The sequence below is a fragment of the Mchenga conophoros genome, linkage group LG6, assembly GCF_057382185.1.
Source record: "Mchenga conophoros isolate Kocher_MC1m ecotype Shallow Benthic linkage group LG6, M_conophoros_male_GT1.1, whole genome shotgun sequence".
Lineage (NCBI taxonomy): Eukaryota > Metazoa > Chordata > Actinopteri > Cichliformes > Cichlidae > Mchenga > Mchenga conophoros.
Genome location: NC_140531.1, coordinates 23,292,904 through 23,315,758, shown reverse-complemented (window position 1 = coordinate 23,315,758; position 22,855 = coordinate 23,292,904). Strand labels below are relative to the sequence as shown.

Genomic DNA, 22,855 nt, shown 5'->3' with positions numbered 1-22,855 from the left:
ATGCCACTGTTCAAACTTTTAAAAATGAGTTTCTAGCATCATGGATCCATCCATACATTTTTGTTAATGTTTAACCATTGGGCACGGAGAAAGGAGGGATTCTCTCAGATATCATAGGGAGTAAAGCAGGACACACCTCGGAGAGGTCTTGAATCCTGTAAAGGTTTGACATTTTTTAAAGTGATTTAAAATGTGCTGCATTATGTTTTTATTTAGTTTGCACAGAAATGAAAGCTGTCTTTGTCTACATCTTGCCTCTTCATCTGTTATTGAGACAGCACTAATACTTTAAATGAATGTCACACAGGACAAAAATTGCATCTTTGATCAAATTTGTCCAAAATATTAATATAAAATATTAATAAAAGAAGCTCAAGAAAACTGAGAACCAATAAAAATGTTGTTTATTTAGTTTTCAGATGGTTCATTTACAGTGGAATACAGATTATGTTAATATAACAACACACATTTTAGCAGTACTTAAAGTGCTATCTGCTAATCAAGCTATGAGTCTTACACAGTAATGTGTCTCTGTGTTGCAATAGCTATGCAATGTCCATGTAATTATCAGTGTTGTAATAACTCCGTTCAAATATATGCTATTTGGTTGTTATTTTGAAAGAAATCATGTTAAATTAAAATGGATGACTCCTTCTTCAATTATTTACCTAATTATGACTGACTCGCAGCATTGTGTTTCCATTATTTATGAACTTTGTGGACAATGTATTGTTTTATTATGATGTGAAGGTCGTCCAACAGAAATCAGAGTAAAGGAAGTATCCAAACATCTATCTATATATATTAGATTTATATTACTTTCCCCCAAATATACTAAATATATAATTATTAATTATTTTACACAGGACGTATACATGGTGGTTTGTCAAATAAATAAATAAATAAATAAATAAATAAATAAATAAATAAATGCACAGATACAGAAGCCAAGTTAAAAATTTAGTTGAATGCCAAAGCATGGATTCAGAGATGATGGTGTGTGAAACCCCAGCAGACAAGATGGGATTATATCATAATAAATTCTTAGCAATCACCTTTTTTTCTGCTGAGATTATAGCATTATTGTCCTAATAATTATATTTAATAATTTCTTTATAAATATAATAAATACCACTTAAATTTTAAAGGTCATATTATTATTGTTGTTATTATTATTATTCGTAATAGTAGTAGTAGCATTATTATTAATCCATTCAGAAGTTGGTCACTTTGCGGTATAGTTTCTTTTGTAAACCCGTAGATAAAAAGGGAGTGTAAAAGTGAGTAAAACAGTCTCATAAGTATGTTGTATTTTCTTTTGTTTGAATAAATAACATGAAACTATATTTTTCTTTTAATTTATTTTGCAATTCTCTCGTTTCAAGAGCTAATCACGCTTCTGAGAAACGGTCTACTTTTTCATCTGCTTGCTGGGCGCATCCATTTTCCCGTAGGGGTGGCCCACATCACCCTATTTAGTGAGCGATACGATATTTAACATTTTCTTGTTGTGAGGAAATTTAAACACTAGTTTAGTGAAGTCGTGTCTTGGTGCGATGTTTGCCGACTGGGGAGCCGTGACAGACCACAGCAGGTCGTGTTTTAGCATCCGTCGCACCCCTTCACCGAGTTGCTGTGGGAGCGTCTGGAATAACCTTGGTGTGAGCCAGTTGAGAGGCTGGAGAAGAGAGCGAGAGACTGAACGGTGAGGCGGCCGAAGATCAGCGATTGCTGGCGTGAACATGGCGGAGACTGTACGCTCACTCTTCGAGTACCGGGACCCGCACAGCCTGGATAGCGACGGAGAGGGAGTGAAACCAGCACCAGCACCACGGGGGTGAGAGAGCCCGTTAACTATGAAATACAGGCTTTTAATAGTTTAAAAAAGAAACTGCTTTAACATACTGTTTTCCTACCCGTGACAGCTAGAGTCGGGTGGGTGTGTGCGCGCATGTACGCGTGAGGGTGTTTTGATGCAAGTAAAGTTACAATTACAGTTCATTCGTCGAGTTTGTCAGTGAGTGAACGTCCACTTGAGAGAAATTACACGAGAAACTCGCGTGTTTGTTTCGTTGTTACCTTGTTTTTTCCACCGTTAATTCCACCTTACAAAGCGGCTCCAAAAAGGGGTGTGCGCGCGTGCGTGAGCGAGCGTGCGACTGTTGTGTCTGACAGTGAATTTACCCACTGAAGAAGCTGTGTGTGTATGTGTGTGTGTGTGTGTGTGTGCGATAAGTGACAGAGTGAAGAATAATTAGCACAGACACACAGTTTCAGCTACAGTAACAACGCATGCACCACACACTTGTTACTTTTCCAGGTACGCGGGGAAAGATGGAGGTTAATAGTACGTTCTGTGTTAGTGTACATAACAAAAGTTTTCAGCACCACAATCCCACTGCTCACTGTCACAAAGTTATAAAAATGCTGGAATTAGTGTACTGTCAAAGCTGCCCTGTGTGTATCTCTCTGTGTAAGTGCGCGCCCGCGCCTGTGTGTAGGGCGCGCTCTCGTGTGTGTGTGTGATTGTGTGAGAGAAAGACACACACACACGCATAGGGAGGGGAGAGAGCGTGAGAGAGAAAGGAGCAGCTCTGTGTGTGTGTGTGTGTGTGTGTGTGTGTGTGTGTGTGTGTGTTAGAGCAGAGGAAGGAGGAGGGAATGTGTGTGTGAGGGATGGGAGGGGGAGAGAGTGTGTGCGTGACAGTGTGTGTGTGTGTGTGTGTGTGTGAGAGAGAGAGTGAGACAGAGATGAGGAGTGGGAGGGGGAGCACAGTGTGCAAGGAGTGTGTGACAAAGAGAACACGAGTGTGTGTGTGTGTTTGGTGGTTGAGGGAATGAGTAAGTGTGTGTATGTTGGGAAGACAGGGGTGTGTTTGAAAGAAGAGAGAATGTGTTTTAAATGTGTTTTTCAGAGTGTGTGTGTGTGTGCTTTGTGTGTCTAGTTGTTTGTGAGTGTGTGTGCAACTGAAATAGAAAAATAGAAACTAATTTGTGTGTGTGTGATGGGGGGGGGGGGGGTAAATAGAGAGTGGGGCATGAAAGGTGTGTCTACGGTGAGGCACAAGAGAGGGACAGAGACAGAAAGGATTGTGAGACTGTGAAGGACATGTGTGTGTGAGTGTGTACGTGAGAGGAGCATATAAAAAGTGTATGTGTGTGTTTTGGTGTGTAACTGTGTGTGTGTGTGTGTGAAAGAGAGAGAGACAGAGATAGAGGGGAAGTGTGTTAGAGGCACAGAGAAGGGGAGGGGAGAGTGTGTTTGCGCATACGTGTGTGTTAGGAGAGTGGGGGAGGGAATGTGAGTGTTTGTTTGTGTGTGTGTGTGTGTGTGTGTGTGTGTGTGTGTGTGTGTGTGTGTGTGTGTGTGTGTGTGAGAGAGAGAGACAGTGTAGGGAAGTGTGTGTGTGAGAGAGAGAGCAAGCACGAAGGACTGTGTTTATGTGAAACCAAGGAGTGTGTGGGTTTCAGTGTGTTTTTAGTAGGGATAACAATCACATGTGTGACTGGTAAAGAGTGTGTGTGTTGGCTAGTTGTTTAGGATTGTGTTAATTGTGCATGTTGTCTTAAGAGTAAACATTATTTTTGGGAGGTGTGTGTCAGAGATGGTGCAGAAAGTAGTGAGGGAGAGAAAGTGTGTGTCTTTAAGAAACTGAGGTGTGTGTGTTGGTGATGAGCAGAGGGTGGGGGGGTGGGATGGGGGTTAGAGAGGGAGAGTGTGTGTGTGTCAAAGAGGAGAAAGCTAGAGAAGATGGAGGGTGTGTGTTGCACACAGAGAGACAGCACACAGTGAGTGAGTGTGTGTGTGTGTGTTTAAGAGAGAGAGAGCAGGAGAGAGAGAGAGAGAGAGAGAGAGAGAGAGAGAGAGAGAGGAAAAGAGAAGGGAGGGTGTGTGACAGGGTGAGGATGTGCATGCGTGTGTGTATATGTGTGTGTGTGCGCATTCACTTGCATGCGTGCAAGCTTTTGAAACAGCAGGGGAGGGTGAGTTTAAGTGTGTGCTGTGTATGTGTGTGTCTTGGAAACTGAAAAAGAAGGCTTGGTAGCTGCATATGCTGCGTGTGTGCGTTTTCTGTGTTTGTGTATTTGTTCTGGTAGGAGGTGTGTGTGTGTGTGTGTGTGTGTGTGTGTGTGCGTGTGTGTGTGTTCGTCCGTCTGTGAGTGTGTGTGTTTGTTCTGCAGTCAGTAAGAAAGGGAGGGGTGTGTGTCAAGGGGGAGACAGACACAAGGTTTGTGTGTGTGTCTGTATGTGTGTGTAGCTCCTAGACAAGGGCAGTATGTTTGTGTGTGTCATACAGAGGGAAGGAGAGTGTTTATGCATCTACTTTGTTTATGAAAGAGGAAAGGACAGTGTGTGTATGTGCGTGCATGCTCAAAGGAAAAGTATGTTGATGTGTGTGTGTGTGTGTGTGTGTGTGTGTGTGTGTGTGTGTGTGTGTGTGCCTTGTGTGGGTGGTATGGTATATGTGAGAAGGGGGAGGAGTGTGTGTGTGTGTTTGTATCTCTTTTATTATTGAGGATTCTGTGTGTGTGAGTGTGTGTTGGAGAGAGAGAGAAAATATTCTGCATGAAGGACAGAGTATATGTGAGGCTTTATTGAGTGAGTTTGTGCATGAGTGTGTGTGAGATTGTGCATAATCCAAATGTATGTGGAGCGCAGAAACAGTTGCGTGACAAGAGGTTGTGTGTCTTTGCATCTGCCAGCACACGTAGTATTTGTTTGTTTGTGGCTGAGAAAGAATAATGGGTCTGATGGAACATGTGTGTATGCGTGCCGTACAGTGGAGGAGAAAATAAATTGTAGCAGATATGCATGAGTTTGAGAATCTGTAATGTACAGATTGAATGTGTGCGTGCTTGCTTTTGTGTGTGTGTAAATGAGGGAAAAAGTGTGTGTGTGTCAGAGATGGAACATGAGACTGTGGGTTTGGTTATTTGAGAGAAACTGAGCGCTGGGGAGAGAGAGAGAGAGAGTGTGTGTGTGCTTCACTGAGCTTTTCTATGTGTGTGTGTGTGTGTGTGTGTACACATGTGAGCTTTGGCGAGAGGGGGAGGGGTATGTGTGTGTGCGTGCATGTGAGCTTGGCTAGAGAGAGAGGATATTTGTGTGCACTTTGTGTGTATGTGTGTGTGTGTGTCAGAGAGTGAGTGTGTTTGCGTGCCTGTAAGCCTGAGAGGGAGGGGTGTGTGTGTGTGAGTGCGTGTGTGTGAGCGCCTGTTTGCGTATGTGTGTGGGTGTGTGTGTTTGTGCATTCATGTGGACTAGGGAGGGGGAGGGATGAGTGTGTGTATGTGTGTGTGTGTGTGTGTGTCCGCGCACATGTGGACTCTATGAGCTCTGTGTCTGTATGTGTGCTCACGCATATGTGGGTCTTGAGTATGGACTTGTTTGTGTACTTGTGCATGCATGTGGGTTGGCGAGAGGTGTGTGTGTGTGTGTGTGTGTGTGTGTGTGTTGGGAGTGAAGGAGGGAGAGAAGAATGAGAGAATCGATTGAGAGGGTGAGACAGGAATGGAGGGAGATATCGAAGGGTCAACTCGCCGAAGAAGTGGAGGTGAGACAGATTTGGTTGGCGAGAAAGTTCCCAGAAACTCAGTGAACCAGAACCGAATACACAGGCAGACGCTCAGAAGACCCAAAATAATCCAGCAAAATATAAATGGAGAAAAACTTTGGTTTTCTGGAAATAAGCTGCTAACCTGTTGGGAAGCTAAACCTGTCTGTCCCGAGTGGTTTCTGGCAGTATGTAGGCATCACTGCAGAGTCCCCCATGACTGCAGTCATATTCTGATAAGCTATAACTTCATCATGCTGTTGTTATTCTCACGTTGTTATTTAATCATCCGGTTTAGTTACCAAGTATCAGGGGTGTAACGATATTTGCTTCTTTGACTTTGTTTGCTTCAGCGCGCCCTGCGATCCACATAATTGCTGTCTGAAACTGCACCACGTGAGGCCAGATTGAAGTTTTTTTTTTTTTGGGAGCGCACAACCTGTTTTTTGTTTTTTTTAAAATACTGGCTGTTTGTCAACTACAGCGTGAACGCAGAGTTAGCCATCACAGCTGGGCACATAAAGTGCGATTTCTACTCATTTTTTTATTATGTGTTAACTCACTCCCCATTTTAACAAAAAAATTAACCCTTCTGTACATCCATAACCTGCAAGTGTTCTGCAATTTTTTAAATTCAGTTTTATTTATTTAACGCGAAATCACAACAACAGTTGCCTTAAGGGGCTTGATGTTGTAAGATGAATACTATAATACAGGTCAGTGCAGTATAATGTATTGTGGCTCCTTAATTTAATCACAATCACAATTATTTTGGTCAGTATTAAGATCAATGGAATTATTTAGGAGTTCTCACTGACTTTGAATAAATAGTGGATTTGTTCAAATTTCAACTATAATGTAAGCGAGCTAAACTGCTGCAGCCAAGGAATGAATTTGCTGGTACAAGTAAAGAAGATGGCAAAGCGCCACAATAGTCGTTTTATCTCACTTATATTGCTTTCATGAATGAACAGTTTAATTGATTGCACAATCCTAGCGCACTCTGATTTCAAGCATAGCAATTCCTGTAAAATGTATTCAGATTAAAGCAGATGGCCGAGTTCTCATGCTTACAAAAAAACAGAAAAGTCTTAAATTTGTAACTCTGTTATACTGAGAGTACAGGTGCTATTCATACAGTGTACCTAGATCATTTATTTACTCTTTCTTATGATATGAAAAGCCTAGCTAGTTTTTTACGCTATGTCCGATTGATCGAATATGTTTTGAGAACATGTTTGTCTGGCTCAAATTTTGAATATTTGGTTATTAAGCTAAGTGTATTAATTGTCAGTGTGCGACATAACACAGCAGAGTGTTGTCACAAAGCGCGTGTGGGTTGCTGGTTTTCACAGAGGATGTTATTATTGTAACGACTGGTCGGCCGCACGGTCATGTGGCTTTTTAAATTCTGTGATAAGTTGAAGAGCACAACTGTTGTGGAGGAGACGTTTCGGCTTTCATGCACGTTGAAACGCTCTATTGTGATTTGTTGGTGATTACCGGGTTGTTTCTCTTCTTTTTCAGATTTATTTGCAAATCAGGGTTTGTGTGTTTGTTTGGCACAGGCACAGGCACAGGGAAGCTTAACAAGAGGAGGGGAGAAAATCTACATATGTGAGTGCAAATGAAGGCGCTCAGTCTTGTTTTACACTATCATAAACACACAGACATGTGCACACAGTATCATGAGATGGGAGTGGAGTGGATCAATAGAAAGACAGTGGGTCTGGTTGATATCTCCTCAGTGACTGTCCTCCCCTCCCTCTGTTCTGTCTCTGTATTATTTTTCTCATTTGCTCCCTTTTCCTACTTTTCTCCCTCTCTGTTTCCTACTGCTTCAGTTTTTTCCTTTCTAGCCCTTTTCCCCTTCCTCTTCTGTTTTTTTTATTTCACTCTCTTGTCTGCATGCAAACACACACACACACAGACCCACACACACACACACACACACATGCACGCACTGACAGTAATGAACACTTCAAAATCCAAAGCACGATCTTCCTATGGCCTAGTTTTAAAAGCCTCCAATGTCATGTGAGTGAAAAATAGACTGACGGAAAACAATATTGAGATGTGTGGTAACAGAACTAGCCCAGATTCTGCAGAGGCAGAATCAGTTTGGCTCTTGTGAGTTTGGCTGTTTTGGCGTTGGATTTACACTGAAGAAGAAAATCTCACACGGCCATACTGGGCTCTCACAGGTGGCGGCATTCAGGCTCCATGGGGGTAATGGCACTCTCTTTAGTTTTGATCCGGGTGTCTCGAGTCCAAACACTCACAAGATGGCAGGCTCTTACTATGATTGATACAGTCATTATGTGTTGTATGTTGATTTGTCTCAGTTTAGTTTATTATGGCTCCTTGACACTCAACAGTACTTAAACTGTATTTATTTATTTACTGAATCTCTTTCTGGGGGAGGAAAGTGGCGGGCTGATTAGGATAATGTGGTATTTTCTCATTTAATGGCAAGTTTTATTCAAATTAAATATCACTTTGACCAGTGGGATTTTTTCCTTTACTTTAAACAATAATAAACCACACATCCCATACTACAGCCATTTTCACACATGCAATGCAGCCCTGAACGCAGATTTATCAGACAGGGTGAATGTGAGAACGCAAATGTCAGAGGCACTGGGATCAGACACTGGCGGGTCTTTAACCTAGTAGCTCCTTACTACAAAGTCTTATGTGTAGCCGGATTATTCGAACATTGTCTCAGTCTGCAGCCGTTTACCCCCAATGAGCAGGCGTTGTGTGCTGCCTATTGCATGCTCCATGCCGCCTCACCTAAAACCACACAGCGTATTATCAGTAGTGTGAATGCGTCTGTTTCCTGCTGCACGTGAGAAAGGACGGCTGGTTAAAATACCCTGACCATATTTGAAAGTGTTGCAAGTTCATTTGTGAAAATTTGTGACTTAAATTTGGTAAATTTTCATGTTTTCACACATGCAGTGCAGCCCAGATGGAGGTGCATGTAAGAATGCAGCAGTCTCGATAGCTTTCTACTATAGACTCTGCGTTATGTCTGATAACACACAGAACAATGTCTCGGATAATACTAATGCGATCGTGGCTCAAAAGTTGGGAGTTCGCCTTGTAATCGGAAGGTTGCCAGTTCGAGCCCCGGCTTGGACAGTCTCGGTCGTTGTGTCCTTGGGCAAGACACTTCACCTGTTGCCTACTGGTGGTGGTCAGAGGGCCTGGTGGCGCCAGTGTCCGGCAGCCTCGCCTCTGTCAGTGCGCCCCAGGGTGGCTGTGGCTACAATGTAGCTGCCATCACCAGTGTGTGAATGGGTGGATGACTGGATATGTAAAGCACTTTGGGGTCCTTAGGGACTAGTAAAGCGCTATATAAATACAGGCCATTTACCATTTTTTTATTTTAATGCCATTCACACACTTTGAATTATAGGATTGTGGAATGGGAGTAATATGTCCTTCTTCCCGCATGTGGCAAGTGATTGATTATTGATTATTTCAAGTAGTGAGAAACAGTCCAGTGAAGACTATCTGCTGTTGTGTGTTACACATGAGAAAGTGTCCTACGTTCATGTGTGAAAGTGGCTTACATCTGTAATTTGTGGTTAGTTTTTCACTCTGTTTCTGATATGAAGTATGCCCTAAAGTTTTTGAATCCTAAAAGTGCTGTTGGTGCAGTTCTGGGTGCGTGGTAATGTGCATGCTGTGCACATGATGGGACAATCCCAGTGCTGGCATCAGACTAATCCACTGATCAACAGGTGGTGCTAATGAGCCAAGAACAACAACAAGACCGTAGTGATTAATGCAGGGTCTAATAATTTACAGTTTGCATGAGATACGTTTTGTACGTGTTACTTTTTGTCTTTGTGGCCCCCTTCCACTACAGAAGAATCAAAGATTGAAAAAGCAGCATTAGAAACACATCCATTTGCCGCAGTGGACAGTTTTCATTGTTTTCAGCACTAAGTTTCACTGAACTACAGAGAGCTCTTTGTATGTTGTGACTGAAGTCTTCTCCATTGAAAGTATGAAAGCTGGATGTGATGTCATTGATTGTTCTCGTCATCACCAGTTCAATGTTTTGAACCTGCATGTGACGAGAGAGGTGCAAGTCTGACTGTGAACCTTCGTGCTCATTGGTTAATTACTAATTAGTCTTTCACACTGTCTGTGGTCTTCTCCAAGGGCTGCACAAACAGGGGTAAGCCACATATTTTTGACACTGCCCCCTAGTGACAGCACACAGGCACAACATGTATACCAACCAGTATCTGGAAAGCTGTGAAGGTCAGTGAAGTATAATGAATATAATATAAGGATGGCTAGCTGCTAATTACTGGGGATGTATTTGCCTCTTAATTAAAACATATTTGTTGCTCCCTGAGCCCTCTTTAATTTCTGAACCTGAATTGTGAGAAAAAGACGATTATATCCTCTTTGCCAAGAGTTTTGTTGGACTTGGACTGAGCGACTTCCTTAGTCAGTCGGTGCAGATCGTGTAAAATCCTAAACTCTACTAGATTTTCCTGTTGTTCCAGTCAAACACGGTGAAGAGCTGTTTAAATAACCATGTTCTACTTACTGTGCATTTTTGTTTGCTGATATTGGAGTTAGCCCTCCAATGTGGTCTGCATTGATTCATTAGGTGGCTATCAGTTTATTGATCATATCTGATTGATGTGAAGTTTGGCCAGTAGGCCAATTGATTAAATGATAATTGTGTGCTTTTGTGGGTCTGTTTGTTTTCTGCAGACGCGGCTGTGGGAGGAAGAGAAAAGGGACGCCCATGAAAGTCTTTGTAACGCCCACTGAGGAGGAGAGCGTGTCTGAACACAGGTTCAGCCCAGGTGTGTGTGTGTGTATTATTATTCTTACAGCAATGACCTGTGCATGTGCATGTTCATGTTTGTGTGTGATATATGTATCTGCATCTGTTGGTGTGTGTTTGTGACTGGTGTGGGTGCAGAGCATGTGACCTAGTTTTGTGTATGTGTCTGTGTGCTTGACTGTGTATGTGCTGCTATGTGCACTTGTGTATGTGCTGCTCCAGGAGATGGGGTGATGCCCTGTGTGTGTGCCCATGTGTTTCCCTGTGCACATGTTTGTAATCCTTTTATACTGACAGTTTCTGTGCTCTCAGGTGAACGAAAGGAGGCAGGAGAGAATAAACGTCCCATCCTGGACAGTCCTTTCTACAATTCAGAGCCTACTCCTCATCCCTGGTGAGTGTAAATTAAATAGTACTTCCTTTCCATCTTCTAGACAAAATAAATGGTGACTAACCTTCATTAATTCAACTCAGAATTCACCAATCAGAGCAGCAGCATCTGTAAACCCTGGGTGGATGAACTCCTGGCATATTTACTGTTTTTTGTATTTTTTTTAAACTTTATACATGACTCAAATGACTGATGAATTATAATAATTACTGTATATTCATTTTCTGTAAAGCAGCTACTTGTTTCAGCACTAGGAGCTCAGTCTGAGTGGAGTTTTTTTTCTCCTCCTCTTACCTCATGTTATGTATTTTCGTTGTTTTTTCCTACCAGCCTACCTTTCTGACATGTCTCCCCAATGTGATGTTTGTGTAAAGTTGGTCAGAAGGTTCCTTTGTAAGTGCGCATGCGCCATTAGCGTGCTGCCTGCTGTAACCCTAATTTCCTTCAGGATTAATAAAGTATTCTGATTCTGATTCTGAAACACAGCTAGAAAAGCAGAAACACAACATCTTTCCAGTCCTAAGAAAGTAGGAAAAAGCATAAGGACAGAACAGAATAATAAAAACAATATTATTTTAATAAAGGTGAATTTTACTTCCAATCCTCCACCTCCTTCATCAGTGGTCCATCGGAGCAGGCTCATGACAAGGTCTCCCCCGGACTCAAGCACGGCTCCTGCTCATCCTCTACACCAGCTCTGTCTCCAGCTGCTTCCTCAGCTGCAACACCAACGCCTGTCCCCGCCCCCGCCCCAGCCTCCGCTGCTTCAGCTCAGGCCCCCTCTCTGACCCCTGCGTCCACAGCTCCAGCTGCTCCAACAGCCTCCGCTCCGGCTCCGACAGCCAGCTCTTTCCCTCCCTCCCCTAACTGCCGTATCCGAGAGGTCCACTGCGGCAACCAGGTGCGACTGGTGGTTATTGCCATTCGAGACATCACCAAGGGCGAGGAGATCACTGTGGACTACAGCCTAACCGAGTGGGGCGAGAACCTGGTCAGTGTCATGGCACATATTACATCGAGACTTTTTCTCATCCATAACCTCACATTAGTGCTTGCTTATGTTAGGGATCCTATAGACAGTCTAACAATGCAGAAAACCTGATGAAATGTTAGCGCTTGTTGCCAAAATTTGGTTCAAGGATTGACTGCTTTTTTCCAGTGTTTATCAGTCGCTCAGGGAGAAATTAGTTTTAAAAAGGTCTCCTCGTCAATAGTAGCCAGGATAGACCACAGCACAGTGCAGCCACAGGACATTTTGTTTTGATTGAACGTAGCTGCTCATGTTTGCTTTCTCTTTACAGCTCAATCATCTACTTAGCCAAACCTATAACAAAACAGTGTTTTTATGCCTACATAAAAGAAAACTCCCCCCCAAAAAAGATCTGGGCTCACCCCAAAGGAAAACCACCACATTAAAAAAGTAATTTAGTTAAGAATGGAATAGATTTGTATTTATCTAGTGGTCAGGCATGGCAGACTTCATTTAAATAAGGTAACACAGACTTATTATATATGGGCCAATCCTCTTTCTTACACGTAGTCACCCCCAAAGAGCCCATTTTTTGCTAGGAAAAAGCTTCACACTGTATGTAAAGGATGGACTGAGCCTCTGTGACATCACCTATTTGTTTGGTTTATAGTCACTGTTTTAAAGCCTCGAGCTCAGCTATGTGCGTAATGAGTGAGGGGTGGATCTGACTGAGAAACTACGGACACTGCACACTCATGCAGCTGCGTCTTGTCAATCAAATGTCAGATAGACCATAATATAGAACATGAGCCATCATGTTCATCTTAATAAGACCTGAAACTAGCGAGACCACACATTTATCAAGATAATGTTTACTGAGGTTATGGATCGAATGAGAAGTACTTAGAAGTACTGGACTTATTTTCGCAACTGGAAAAGTGACTCCCCCTGCTGACCATAAGAAATAACGCAGATATACCGCACATTTTCTTTTCAGCTGTGGAGACCACAGCCATCTTTTATATACACTCTTTGGCTGAAACTTCCTTTTAAGCTCAGGTGGAAAATCAGTTTTTAATCCAAACCCAACCGCTGGTCGAGGATAGGTCAAGGAAAGCCATTCACACTCTGAATATCACTGATGGCTTCAGATAGGCAACCATATGTACTCACATTCTTGGATCAGCTTCAAACACGTATCCCTGTTTCACACACACACACACACACACACACACACTGCTCACACATTAATGTTACACACACAAGCTAAGCAAGGCATGGGGTTACCATGGTGATGGTTGAGCTCCAGCTCGCTTTCTACCTATAGTGCTTAAGCAACAGTCGCCATGGTTATTGCATGACATCTGTTCTTTTAATGGATCTCATTAGATCAGATCAATTTATTCAACAGGATGATGATACCAGAATCCATTTAGGAAGATTAAATTGACAAAAATGGAGAAATTGACATCAGTGGCTGCAGTGGAGCCAAGGCGGCTCACGTTCTGTTAGACTTTTGTTATTGGTTAATTGATTTGCTCTGTACCCGGCATTCCAGCATGATTGATAATCCCATTTTAATTTCTTATGAGAAGCTGACAGTGTTTGAATGCAAGTCTATTTGAACTTCTTTTTGCTTGGCTCGTTATTGAGACTTTTGGCGTCATAATCAACCTTTGCGCCTTGGGCCAACTGTGGAGGGCTATCCTTGTGCTCTCTGAGTCTGATTGTGATGGCAAACATTAATGTGCGCTGGCTGTTTTAATGTGAGTGGTCTGTGTCCCGCAGGGTTTTCGTGGTACTGTTTCTCCCGCGCAACATGACTGCAGCTCTGACACCGAGACCAACAATATCAAAAAGGTAAAAGAAAAACACCACTTGGTTCCTAAAAGCACAAACAGTGATGTAAAAAACAAAACAAAAACCCCCGCAGCGTTGTAATTTTTAAAGATGTGACAAGTAGACTTTGCGCAGCACATGTAGTTACTGGGTAGGAGGGGCTGTTTTTGAAGTCTACAAAGGAAAAGCCACATTAATTTTTTTAAATAGACACTTTTTGAGCACATATCCCAACATGAAAATCTCTGTTCAATCGTAACTTCAAGCATTACAAAATATGAAGGTGCTTTAGAAGGTGCTTAAAAGCCAGAGCTTGTCTTCATAAAATCATCCCTTAAGTTTACTTATTGAACTTTTAGATCAATAAGTAAACAAAACAAGTTGTTGTGGCAAAACTAGTCAGCATGAATAAACTTTTAAATTCTATGTTGAATTCTAGGTGATGTCATTCTGCAGTTTAGCAACAGTTAAAAGTTAAAATCTCCTTTTCCTCCATACAAAGGCACCAGGGACTTGTGGGTAGTGTAGTATTTAGATCTGTCAGCCACACCCATATAAAGGGCAGAGAAAATGTGATTTGCCAGGAACAAAAGATTTAAAAATGACATTAAAACCAGAGGATCATTACATTAGAGTAGGGGTGGGCAATCTCAGTCCACGAGGGCCGGTGTCCTGCAGGTTTTAGATCTCACCTTGGGTCAACACACCTGAATCACATGATTAGTTCGTTACCAGGCCTCTGGAGAACTTCAGGACATGTTGAGGAGCTAATTTAGCCATTTAAATCAGCTGTGTTGGTTCGAGGACACATCTAAAACCTGCAGGGACACCGGCCCTCGTGGACTGAGATTGCCCACCCCTGCATTAGAGTAATTTCTTGGTTGTCTTTTCACATATCCCTAAATTACTTTCTAAATATGAATGAAATTTTTTTGTTAAATTAGGCTTATAAAGTTTTCTCTATACATTGTAAGTATTAAACGAAAGCAAAATGGGTATTTTTTATATTTTCATCTCATAAATTAATAAACTGGCAATGTCGTATTACTCCTTGATGTTCACATGTTTTACTTTCATTGCTATAATAGCATTTTCTGCAAAAACACAGTAAGATAAGTAAGATAAGAGCATAGTGGAGTGTATGGTAACTGATAAATAAAAAACATTTTTTACTACAAGCCACATTTACCCATTCACTGATTCATAAAGAGCATTATTTTATGCCTTAAGGTGCTTTTTTCTATGAATCTCATACTCTCACTCCAGTGGCAATTTGAGGTTCAGCATCCTGCCCAAGTTGTTTTCCATTGCAATAGAGGAACATTTCAGTGTGGGTGGGGTTGTTATAGCAACACGGCCAATAAGTCCAGTGACGTCATTTGTATGCAACGCAAAGGCAACAGTGGTGGACATCAAGTTGATGGTACACCTGCTGCTAAACCTCTGTAGCTCTACGTTGGACCACTGTTTTAGTTCGTGTGTAACAACTTCCTCTCATTGCTGGATTTAAAAAATGGCAGGTTTGATTTTTGTAAAGAAGTCACTCTTATGACTCATTCACTGACGTCACAGTTTTGGCTCAACTTAGCTCACTTGGAACCCCGGATGAGAAGGTACTAAAACAGTACCAGGTACTACCAGTTAATGGGGAACTCTAAAAACTGAGTAGAGTCAAGTGAGTAAAACTAGTGGAAAAGAGGCTGTTGTGCCATGACAGCGTTTCACTAATCAGACTAACAAAAGTTAAACATGCCTTTAGTTGGGATATATTTATGTGAGCAGTGACATTTCAGTTTCATTGGTATGATCTCTAACAGTAATTCTGCCAATAAGTGATATAGTGGACAGCTTTGGAAAACAGCTGTGACTTGGTAGCTCTCAGTGTTTTACAGCAGTTAAACAAGAGCTGCAGTCATGAACTAAAAGCATCTCAGCTTGGCAACTTGTAGTTTTGTTTTGTTTTGTTTTTTTCCTGCACATATTGATCCTCAAGGTTTTATCAGTCTTGCCTATTAAAAATTCTGTTGACTATAATGCACTTATTCAAAGTGGATAGGATAAAAGTTAGGAATATTTTTGCAGATCTGTACAACACATATGTCTAAAGGGAAAAGAAAAAGGGTTCAGGAAGGAAATAACAAAGGTTATGAACTTCAGAAGACTTCAGTTATTTGAAAGTGGACAACTTTTGTGGTAATTTTATTACTACTGTTAAAAAAAACGCAGGCTAACACTTGTTGTTGTTTTTCACGTGCAGGAGGAGGAACCACTCTCCCTGACCACCCAGCAGCAGCAGCGGCAACAACAGCAGCAGGAATATGTCACCCCGTCGTGGTCCCTCTCCCCGTCATCCTCGCCCATCTCCCATTCTGATGCTAGTGACTCAGATGCTGGAGATGAGGACAACTCTAGCCCGCGTGGGCGTGCGATACGCCGGCGAAAGAAACGTCGAGGCACTCCTTCAAAGAAAAAGACCCCCCATCGGACCCCACCGGGGAGGCCGCCGCAAGTCTCCCCATCGAGCGGTCCTCATCACAACCGTCTGTTTCCTTCATCCCATTCTTCAGCGCAGTCTTCCCCACCCTGCTCGTCTTCATCCACTTCTGTGTCCTCAGCCAAGCCTGTGTTCAAACCTCCAGGTCCTTTGGCTTCCAACACTACATGCAGTGTCACCGCGAATGTCTCCAGAGGAGGAGTTTCCATAGACTCCATGCGCCAAACCTGCGAGTACTGTGGACGCCACTTCCGCTCCCTGGGCCGCCACTTAGATAAACACCATGCTCATCAGCCCGATGTTTGCTCCGCACTCGTCGAGCGCTACACGCAGATGCCCCGTCTGCAGGCACAGAACTCGAACCCGGCCTCAGCTCACACGCACACCCAGCAACGCTCGAAATTGTCACACGCTACAGGACAGAGCCGCGGTTCAGATCTATCACCAGGCAGCGTTCAGGATCTCTCCATGTCTCCGCCCACTCTCATGTCAGGTAACCAATCCCCTGCTCCCTGCAGTAGAAACTCCACCCCTCCTGTTCTGACTCCTCCACGAGGACAGAATGCAGTGCCGGTGTCAGTGCTTAAGAGGAGCCCGCCTCCTGTGGCTCTGACGCAGTCCAAGAAGGGAGCGATGAGGAAGCTTAAGAAAGAAAGGCAGGTGGAAGAGGAGGAGGAAGGCATGGATGAAGATGAAGAGGATGTGGAGGTTGTGGAGGTGAAGAGACCAATAGACGAGGATGAAGTAGAGCTGGTGTGCCCTCAGTCCTTCAGCACCAAGTTGGCCAAAGAGATACAGCCACCAAAAGAAGAGGAGGATGAGGAAGAGGAGGAAGAGGAGGAGGAAAATGGGGTGATGGAGGTAGAAGATGAAAGTGGGACAGAAGATAAGGAAAAGGACTTGCTGAGGTAACTTAGTCAGTGAATGAGTTGTAAAAGTTAAGGGCGTTACACACTGAACGCATTGCGTAAACAAAATTCAGAAGCTGACATGAAGCGATGATGAACTCACAACAAACTCCAAACTATTTGCCTCTGATGCCACCTAACTACACTGATAATAACAAATATTAATTATGTTGTCTGATAACACCGGCCTCCGTTTTTAATTAAATTTTTCATTTACTTTCATTATTTATAAAAAAAAATAACTGAGATTTTCAAATGTACCAACACTGTCACTAAAACCTGCCACAATGTTACCACAAGAGGAGTCAGTCTGATCTCAGCCATATACGGCAGCTAACATAGCAATTAACTTCATTTTTTTCCTAGGATTTCTATAAATCTATAAATATAAAAGAAAACAATCATGTGTCTGTTGCACTCTACGCAGAAAGATATTTGTATTCACTAGAACTTTACATTTGTGCTCAGCCACCTTCCTGTTTTATATTAATATAAGCAGGGTACAACCATATGGCAGCCAGCTGAGTTGAGTCCCCTCAAGTAGTCCTCATTGACAAAGGCTCATTCAGGCTGATGCTATAGTGGGAGCCTTTCTGCATTTATAAATTAAAGAACAAATAAGTTACCTGCAAACCTTCAAGAATATTTATGAGAGTGACTGCAGTCAGTCCAAGTCAATATTTGGTTTCCTGTATTGATACAGTATCGCCACACTATGCTGTATAGATTATTATTTTTTTTACCTACCTACTCCTTTTTTTTTGCAGTGGTTCGGGGCGTCACCACATGCTGCCCCTGCTCTCCTCGTTGTCCTCTCTGGTGCTGTACCTCCGCCGGCTGCAGCACTCGGCCTTCTTGTCTCTCTCTCGCCAGCTGCAGTCTGCCGAGGCCTGGCGCCTCCTCTGCCACTCCAGCCTGGCGCTCCTTATCCTGTATAACCGGCGGCGTGAGTGTGAGGTCTCTAAGCTGTCCATCAGTGAATATCGGGCCCGTGTTACTCCTCAATGCCCTGTTCCTGTTCCACCTGGTGCCCCTCCAGCTCTTACCCCATTAGAGGCCTCCCTGTCGCCCTTTGAGCGCATGGTGCTTCCTCACCTCCCCAGAGTCGGAGTCCAGGGTAAACGAGGACGTGTCCAACCCCTCATCCTACCTCCTCACTGTGAGCCCTGTCTGGAGCTTCTCCTGCAGACACGGCAGGATGTAGGAGTTGACCCTGCAAACCCATACGTTTTTGCTCGACCCTACCACTCTCCTGCCACGCCACTGCGTGGCACCGATCTGCTGCGCAGCCTCGCTCGCTCCAGCGGTACCCGCAATCCCCGCGCCCTGACCCAGACCAGGGTTCGTCGACAGGTAGCGATCCTAACTCAGCTGCTGCTTCTCGGGGAAGGAGAGGAGCCCGGACAGCTTGGAGGCAGCGCTGTGGAGAGGCTCGAACACTTCCTTGAGAGGGAGTACCACGTGACGCAGAATTGTGCTGGTATTGGCCAGGACCCAGGCCTGATGGGCAGAGTGGGCCGGGTCGTGCTGTGTGGAGAGAGGGATGGAGTACTGTTCAGAGGAATGAGCCTGAACCACATCTGTCTGGAACTGGATGGTGAGATGGATGGACCGCTCGTGAATGAGTGATGTTTTGTCCTTGGATTGTAACTTTTCTTTCAGTTTTTTGTGAATGATTGAGTGTGACTGCAGTTTATTGGAAACAAACATTTTTAACATCAGGCTGATGAAGTTCTCTTCTTTGCTCTTTTCAGTCATGTCAGGAAACTCTGCAGACTCGTACTCGGAGGGAGAATCTGAAGGGGAGAATGTGAAGGAGAAGCCTGAGGTGCACGCCCCTGCTCCGGCTCTGAATCCTACACCCACCCTGCTGTATGTCAGGAAGGGCAAGAACAACGGGAGGGTCGGACGACCCAAGAAGCTCAAGAACAACCAGCCACCCCCTCCGCTTCCTCTTGACCCTCCACCCGCAAACCGCAGGAGAGGCACAGGTCAGCCTAAATCAGGTTTATTTGTGTGTCGAGTGTTATGTGCATTTGCACAATGCAATGAGATAGTTGTGTGTATACGATTTAAAAATAAAAACACTCACACCTAACAAGAAAATTGAAGCCGAATGCATTTATAACACCATTATTAGAATATGAAAAGGTGAAATGAGGAAGAAAAAAGGAGGGAAAGAAACTTCACAACATGAATGGTTCAAGCTGTTTTGTTTGTCAGAGAAAGTGAAGCCCAAGGTGAACTGGTGCATCTTTATCCCAGTAGGGAATATTCACTGGTTGAGTTACAGGAAATAAAAGCTCAATGTTGAAGTCACAAACATTTGATGTACCAAAGGAGCCTCAAGAAGTTGAAGGTTTAGGAGGTGCAAATAATTAAGGCAAGGCAAGTTTATTTGTATAGCACAATTCAACAACAAGGTGATTCAAAGTGCTTTACAGAGACATTAGAAACAAGAACAAATAAAAAGCATGATTTAAAATTAAGATGTTTCGTATTTGAAGTATCTTTAGTTCAGTTTTATTGGAAAGTAATGGATATATTTAGGGGTTTGGGGAATGATAAAGCATAGTATTGCAAATATTGTAACAATACCGACACCAAATATTGCTACTTTATTAAAATAATAAAAATTCTCTGGGAATACTATAACCAAGAGGGCATCCAACACTCAACACACTTAGCGTGACAAAGCTATCTCCTCATTTAGAGTAAACTAATAAATCAGTTACATGAGGAAAAATAGGATGTAACCTCCTTGCATCTACAAAAAAATACATAAAAGAAAATCAACAGCTGCCTGGTAAATGTATTGATGTTTTCTTTTTCCACATTCTGGGACCAATCGCAGTTTGTGGTGACTGATTGGTTGCCCAGATCTTGAGAGTGGTGGACACCCAAAACCATTTTTGTTCACAAGGCGTTTGCACAGGTCACCTGATAGGAGGAGACCTTTCTGCAAACAGTCACAGTCTGACTTGGACTGACTGCAAACAACCTCAGAGACTGTCAAAGGTGGCCTGGTAGCACGTAGCACAAGTGGACATGGTTGGTATCGCTGCACAAAGGATGCAAAAAACACACCAAGCTGTCCCTTTTCAGGACATAATTTTTTACATAGAAATCAGTAGTGTCTTAGTTAATAGCTCCAAATAAAGAGCGATCTCAATAAACAGCAGTTGTGGAATCTGATGGGCACAAAATGTTTCTCTCAGTTTGTCACCACAGTCATTTTTTTCTCTCCAAGTTTGATTTGTTTGTTATTTTTCTGATAGAAGTGCTTCCTTCTCTAGAGCTGACTTAAGTGGTAATGAAGTGTTTCAGTTGCATCACTCCTCATTAAACAGTGTGTTGTCTGTTATGTGTGCAGTTGATAAAGAAATATTTTGTCTCTTGCCAAAAAATTAGTTGTGAGATTATTCTCTTTTAGTTAATTTACAGCACATTGTAATTTAACTGTACTGGCAGTAAATTTACAGTCGTATTAAGTTTACTTTTAGTCATATAGTTCAGAAATCTGTGGATCTTCCTGAGTTTCATCACCAGATCTTTATCTTTATCAGACTGGACCTCAGTTTTTATGCTAACATGGAAAAGAAATGTCAGAAAAACAGAAATGTAAACGCTCTCAGCTCTGTATTTTCTCCAGTTCAGCCATAAGCTTTGATTCAGAGTACGAGCTCTAAAAAATCATTTAACCTCTAACTCTGTTCCTCTTTTGTTCACTGCAGGAAAGCGAGGGGTCCTGAAGCGTCCCTGGTCAGAGGCTGAGCGCGCTGCAGTCGAGGAGCACCTGACCCAGAACATCAATGAGCTTCGCGTTCCTGCCAAGGCTGACTGTGAGCGCTGCCTGCAGCAGTGCCCCCTGCTGGTCAACAATCACCGCGACTGGCGAGCCATCAAGTTCTACTGCCACAACCGCATTCAGCTACTGAAGAAGAATCAGCGGCGTGAAAGCGAACCCCAGCCCCTCACTGTCTGCTGAGGGGGCGGGTTTTGGGTGGGTTGGGAGCCCGTAGGATGTTTATTTCGGTGCAGCTGATCAGAGCAGAATCTCAAATGGTACCTGCTGCCCACAAAATGCACTAATTTTGAGAGGACGGTCCTAAATTTAACACCGCTCTCTGGCAGTGCGGTTTGTTTTTGACGTGGCTTCTAATTTGGCACCTGATGGCATTTCATTTTGAGCCATACAAAAAGAAAAATTTGTGCCGCTCCATTTCAAGGTCTTAAAATTACACTCGAGTATTCGTGGTGGTCCTGGTTTTGACGGTTACAGTGGAAGTCTTGTTAAAAAGCAGTGCGCTTGGACTCGGGTGCCGTTTGAGACGTGCCGTGAGAGACCACAGCCTGTGCTGTGTTGTACATGGACATTTTTTTCCCTTCTTCTTACATGGATACACTAAACTGAAATGTAAACACAGGAGGAAACCAATCCCTACAGTGTTGTTATATGAACGTTGTGAAGTAGCATTAGTGTTTTCTGCACTCGGAGACGTTAATAGGACAAATGGCCCGCACTCGGGGGCCACACTTTCCTTCATAGCGGCTTTATAATTAGAATAGACCTAACTTCTGCTAACTGAGAAGAGAATAGCCAGATCTGTCCTCAAACAACTGCGTTTTTTTTTTTTTTCATACAACTGACTGTGCAATTCTGTTCGCATAATATTTGGACCTTAATTTCCATGTGAGGTACTAGACGATGAATGAGTTATGCTCTTGAAGCTACTATAAAGTTTTTTTTTTAATTAATTGAAATGAATCTTCATTGTGATGGAGACAATGGGTTTCATGGCAGCGACAATTAAACGGCCTGTGAATGTTGTGAAGTTCTATTTGGATACCTAAGATGTTTAGTTAAATCACAAAGAGCTGTTGTGAAGCCTGTTGTCTTTCACGTCAACTGATACGGATAAATATTTTGCCCTGAGCAACTCTTATGTTTTAGCTATGATTTTGTGTCTTTCTGCCCATTGCACATTTTCATTCAAAGCAGTAAAAAAGGTGCTATAGGCCAATAAGCTGGATATCACTTTATGTGTGGAGAGGAGATTTCCCTTGGTTGTGTTAAAAGTTACTTAAAAAATGGGCATTTATCAGAGGAGTGATTGTTCTGTGGCGCCACTTTTGTTGCATTGTCTGTCTTGTCCTTTTCAATGGCTAGAGCTCCTCCTCCTCTTTCTCTGTCCTTTCCCAGCCACACTACACAGTTTGCAGCTCGACCAGATTTTTATTTTTCAGTGTTGCTGGAAATCTGTGTCCATCAGAGTAAAACCTCCATAAAACCTCAAAATGGATACTTGAAGTAATTTAAACCTTTTGCAGAATCTTTGACCTTATCTCGCTCTAGCCTTGCCAGTTACATTGTACATAACAAATATATTATCATTGAGCTAACTGGTTGTTTGTGCTAGGCATTATGTAGCTTTCTCCATTTACAAGGTGTTGCTATCTGTACATAAGGCAGTTTTGTAAATACTCTACAGAGAAACAAAGAAAAAACACAATGTATGACATGCCTTGGTTATTGTGTTATGTTTTTTCTTTTTTATAAGTCTTATAAAAACTTAAAGATCTACGATTTGTGTTGTGGTTATTTAAAAAGCTGAAGTGTTTTATTCTGTTGGAAAAGAAACACTAGAAACACTAATGTCACCGGGTCTTAACTCAATGAAACACCTACACTTACAGGCCACTAAAGCACAGTAGTGTGAAAAAGTGATTGCACCCTTCCTAAGTTCCTATTGTTTTCCATGTTTGTCACACTCAAATGTTTCAGATGAAATGAATTTAAATATTACACAAAGATAACACAAGAAGGTGTTTATAATTATGGGGGGGGGGGGGGGGGGGAATCCAAACCTACTTGG

At 42.8% G+C, this 22,855-nt stretch overlaps 1 protein-coding gene across 2 annotated transcripts; it reads left to right on the top strand.

The window, feature by feature from the left end:
* The first annotated feature begins 1,683 nt into the window (after positions 1–1,683).
* On the top strand, positions 1,684–22,563 carry LOC146572614 (uncharacterized). 2 transcript variants are annotated; one of them, XM_085276850.1, is made up of 10 exons: positions 1,684–1,837; positions 7,083–7,172; positions 10,302–10,396; positions 10,690–10,771; positions 11,390–11,759; positions 13,527–13,598; positions 15,835–16,979; positions 17,747–18,576; positions 18,734–18,970; positions 20,714–22,563. In XM_085276850.1, exons 1-10 carry the CDS (start codon positions 1,743–1,745, stop codon positions 20,965–20,967), a joined length of 3,270 nt encoding a protein of 1,089 aa, XP_085132976.1. In that variant the 5' UTR covers positions 1,684–1,742; the 3' UTR covers positions 20,968–22,563. The 2 variants fall into 2 exon arrangements, with proteins under 2 accessions (XP_085132976.1, XP_085132975.1); XM_085276849.1 differs by lacking the exon at positions 7,083–7,172.
* Positions 22,564–22,855: the final 292 nt, after the last annotated feature.

Excerpts from the sequence above, each read along its gene's own strand:
- LOC146572614 (XM_085276850.1), top strand. The coding sequence starts at position 1,743 with ATGGCGGAGACTGTACGCTCACTCTTCGAGTACCGGGACCCGCACAGC. Across the intron at positions 7,173-10,301 it reads AGGGGAGAAAATCTACATAT|ACGCGGCTGTGGGAGGAAGA; the intron begins GTGAGTGCAAAT and ends TGTTTTCTGCAG. Across the intron at positions 18,971-20,713 it reads AAACCGCAGGAGAGGCACAG|GAAAGCGAGGGGTCCTGAAG; the intron begins GTCAGCCTAAAT and ends TGTTCACTGCAG.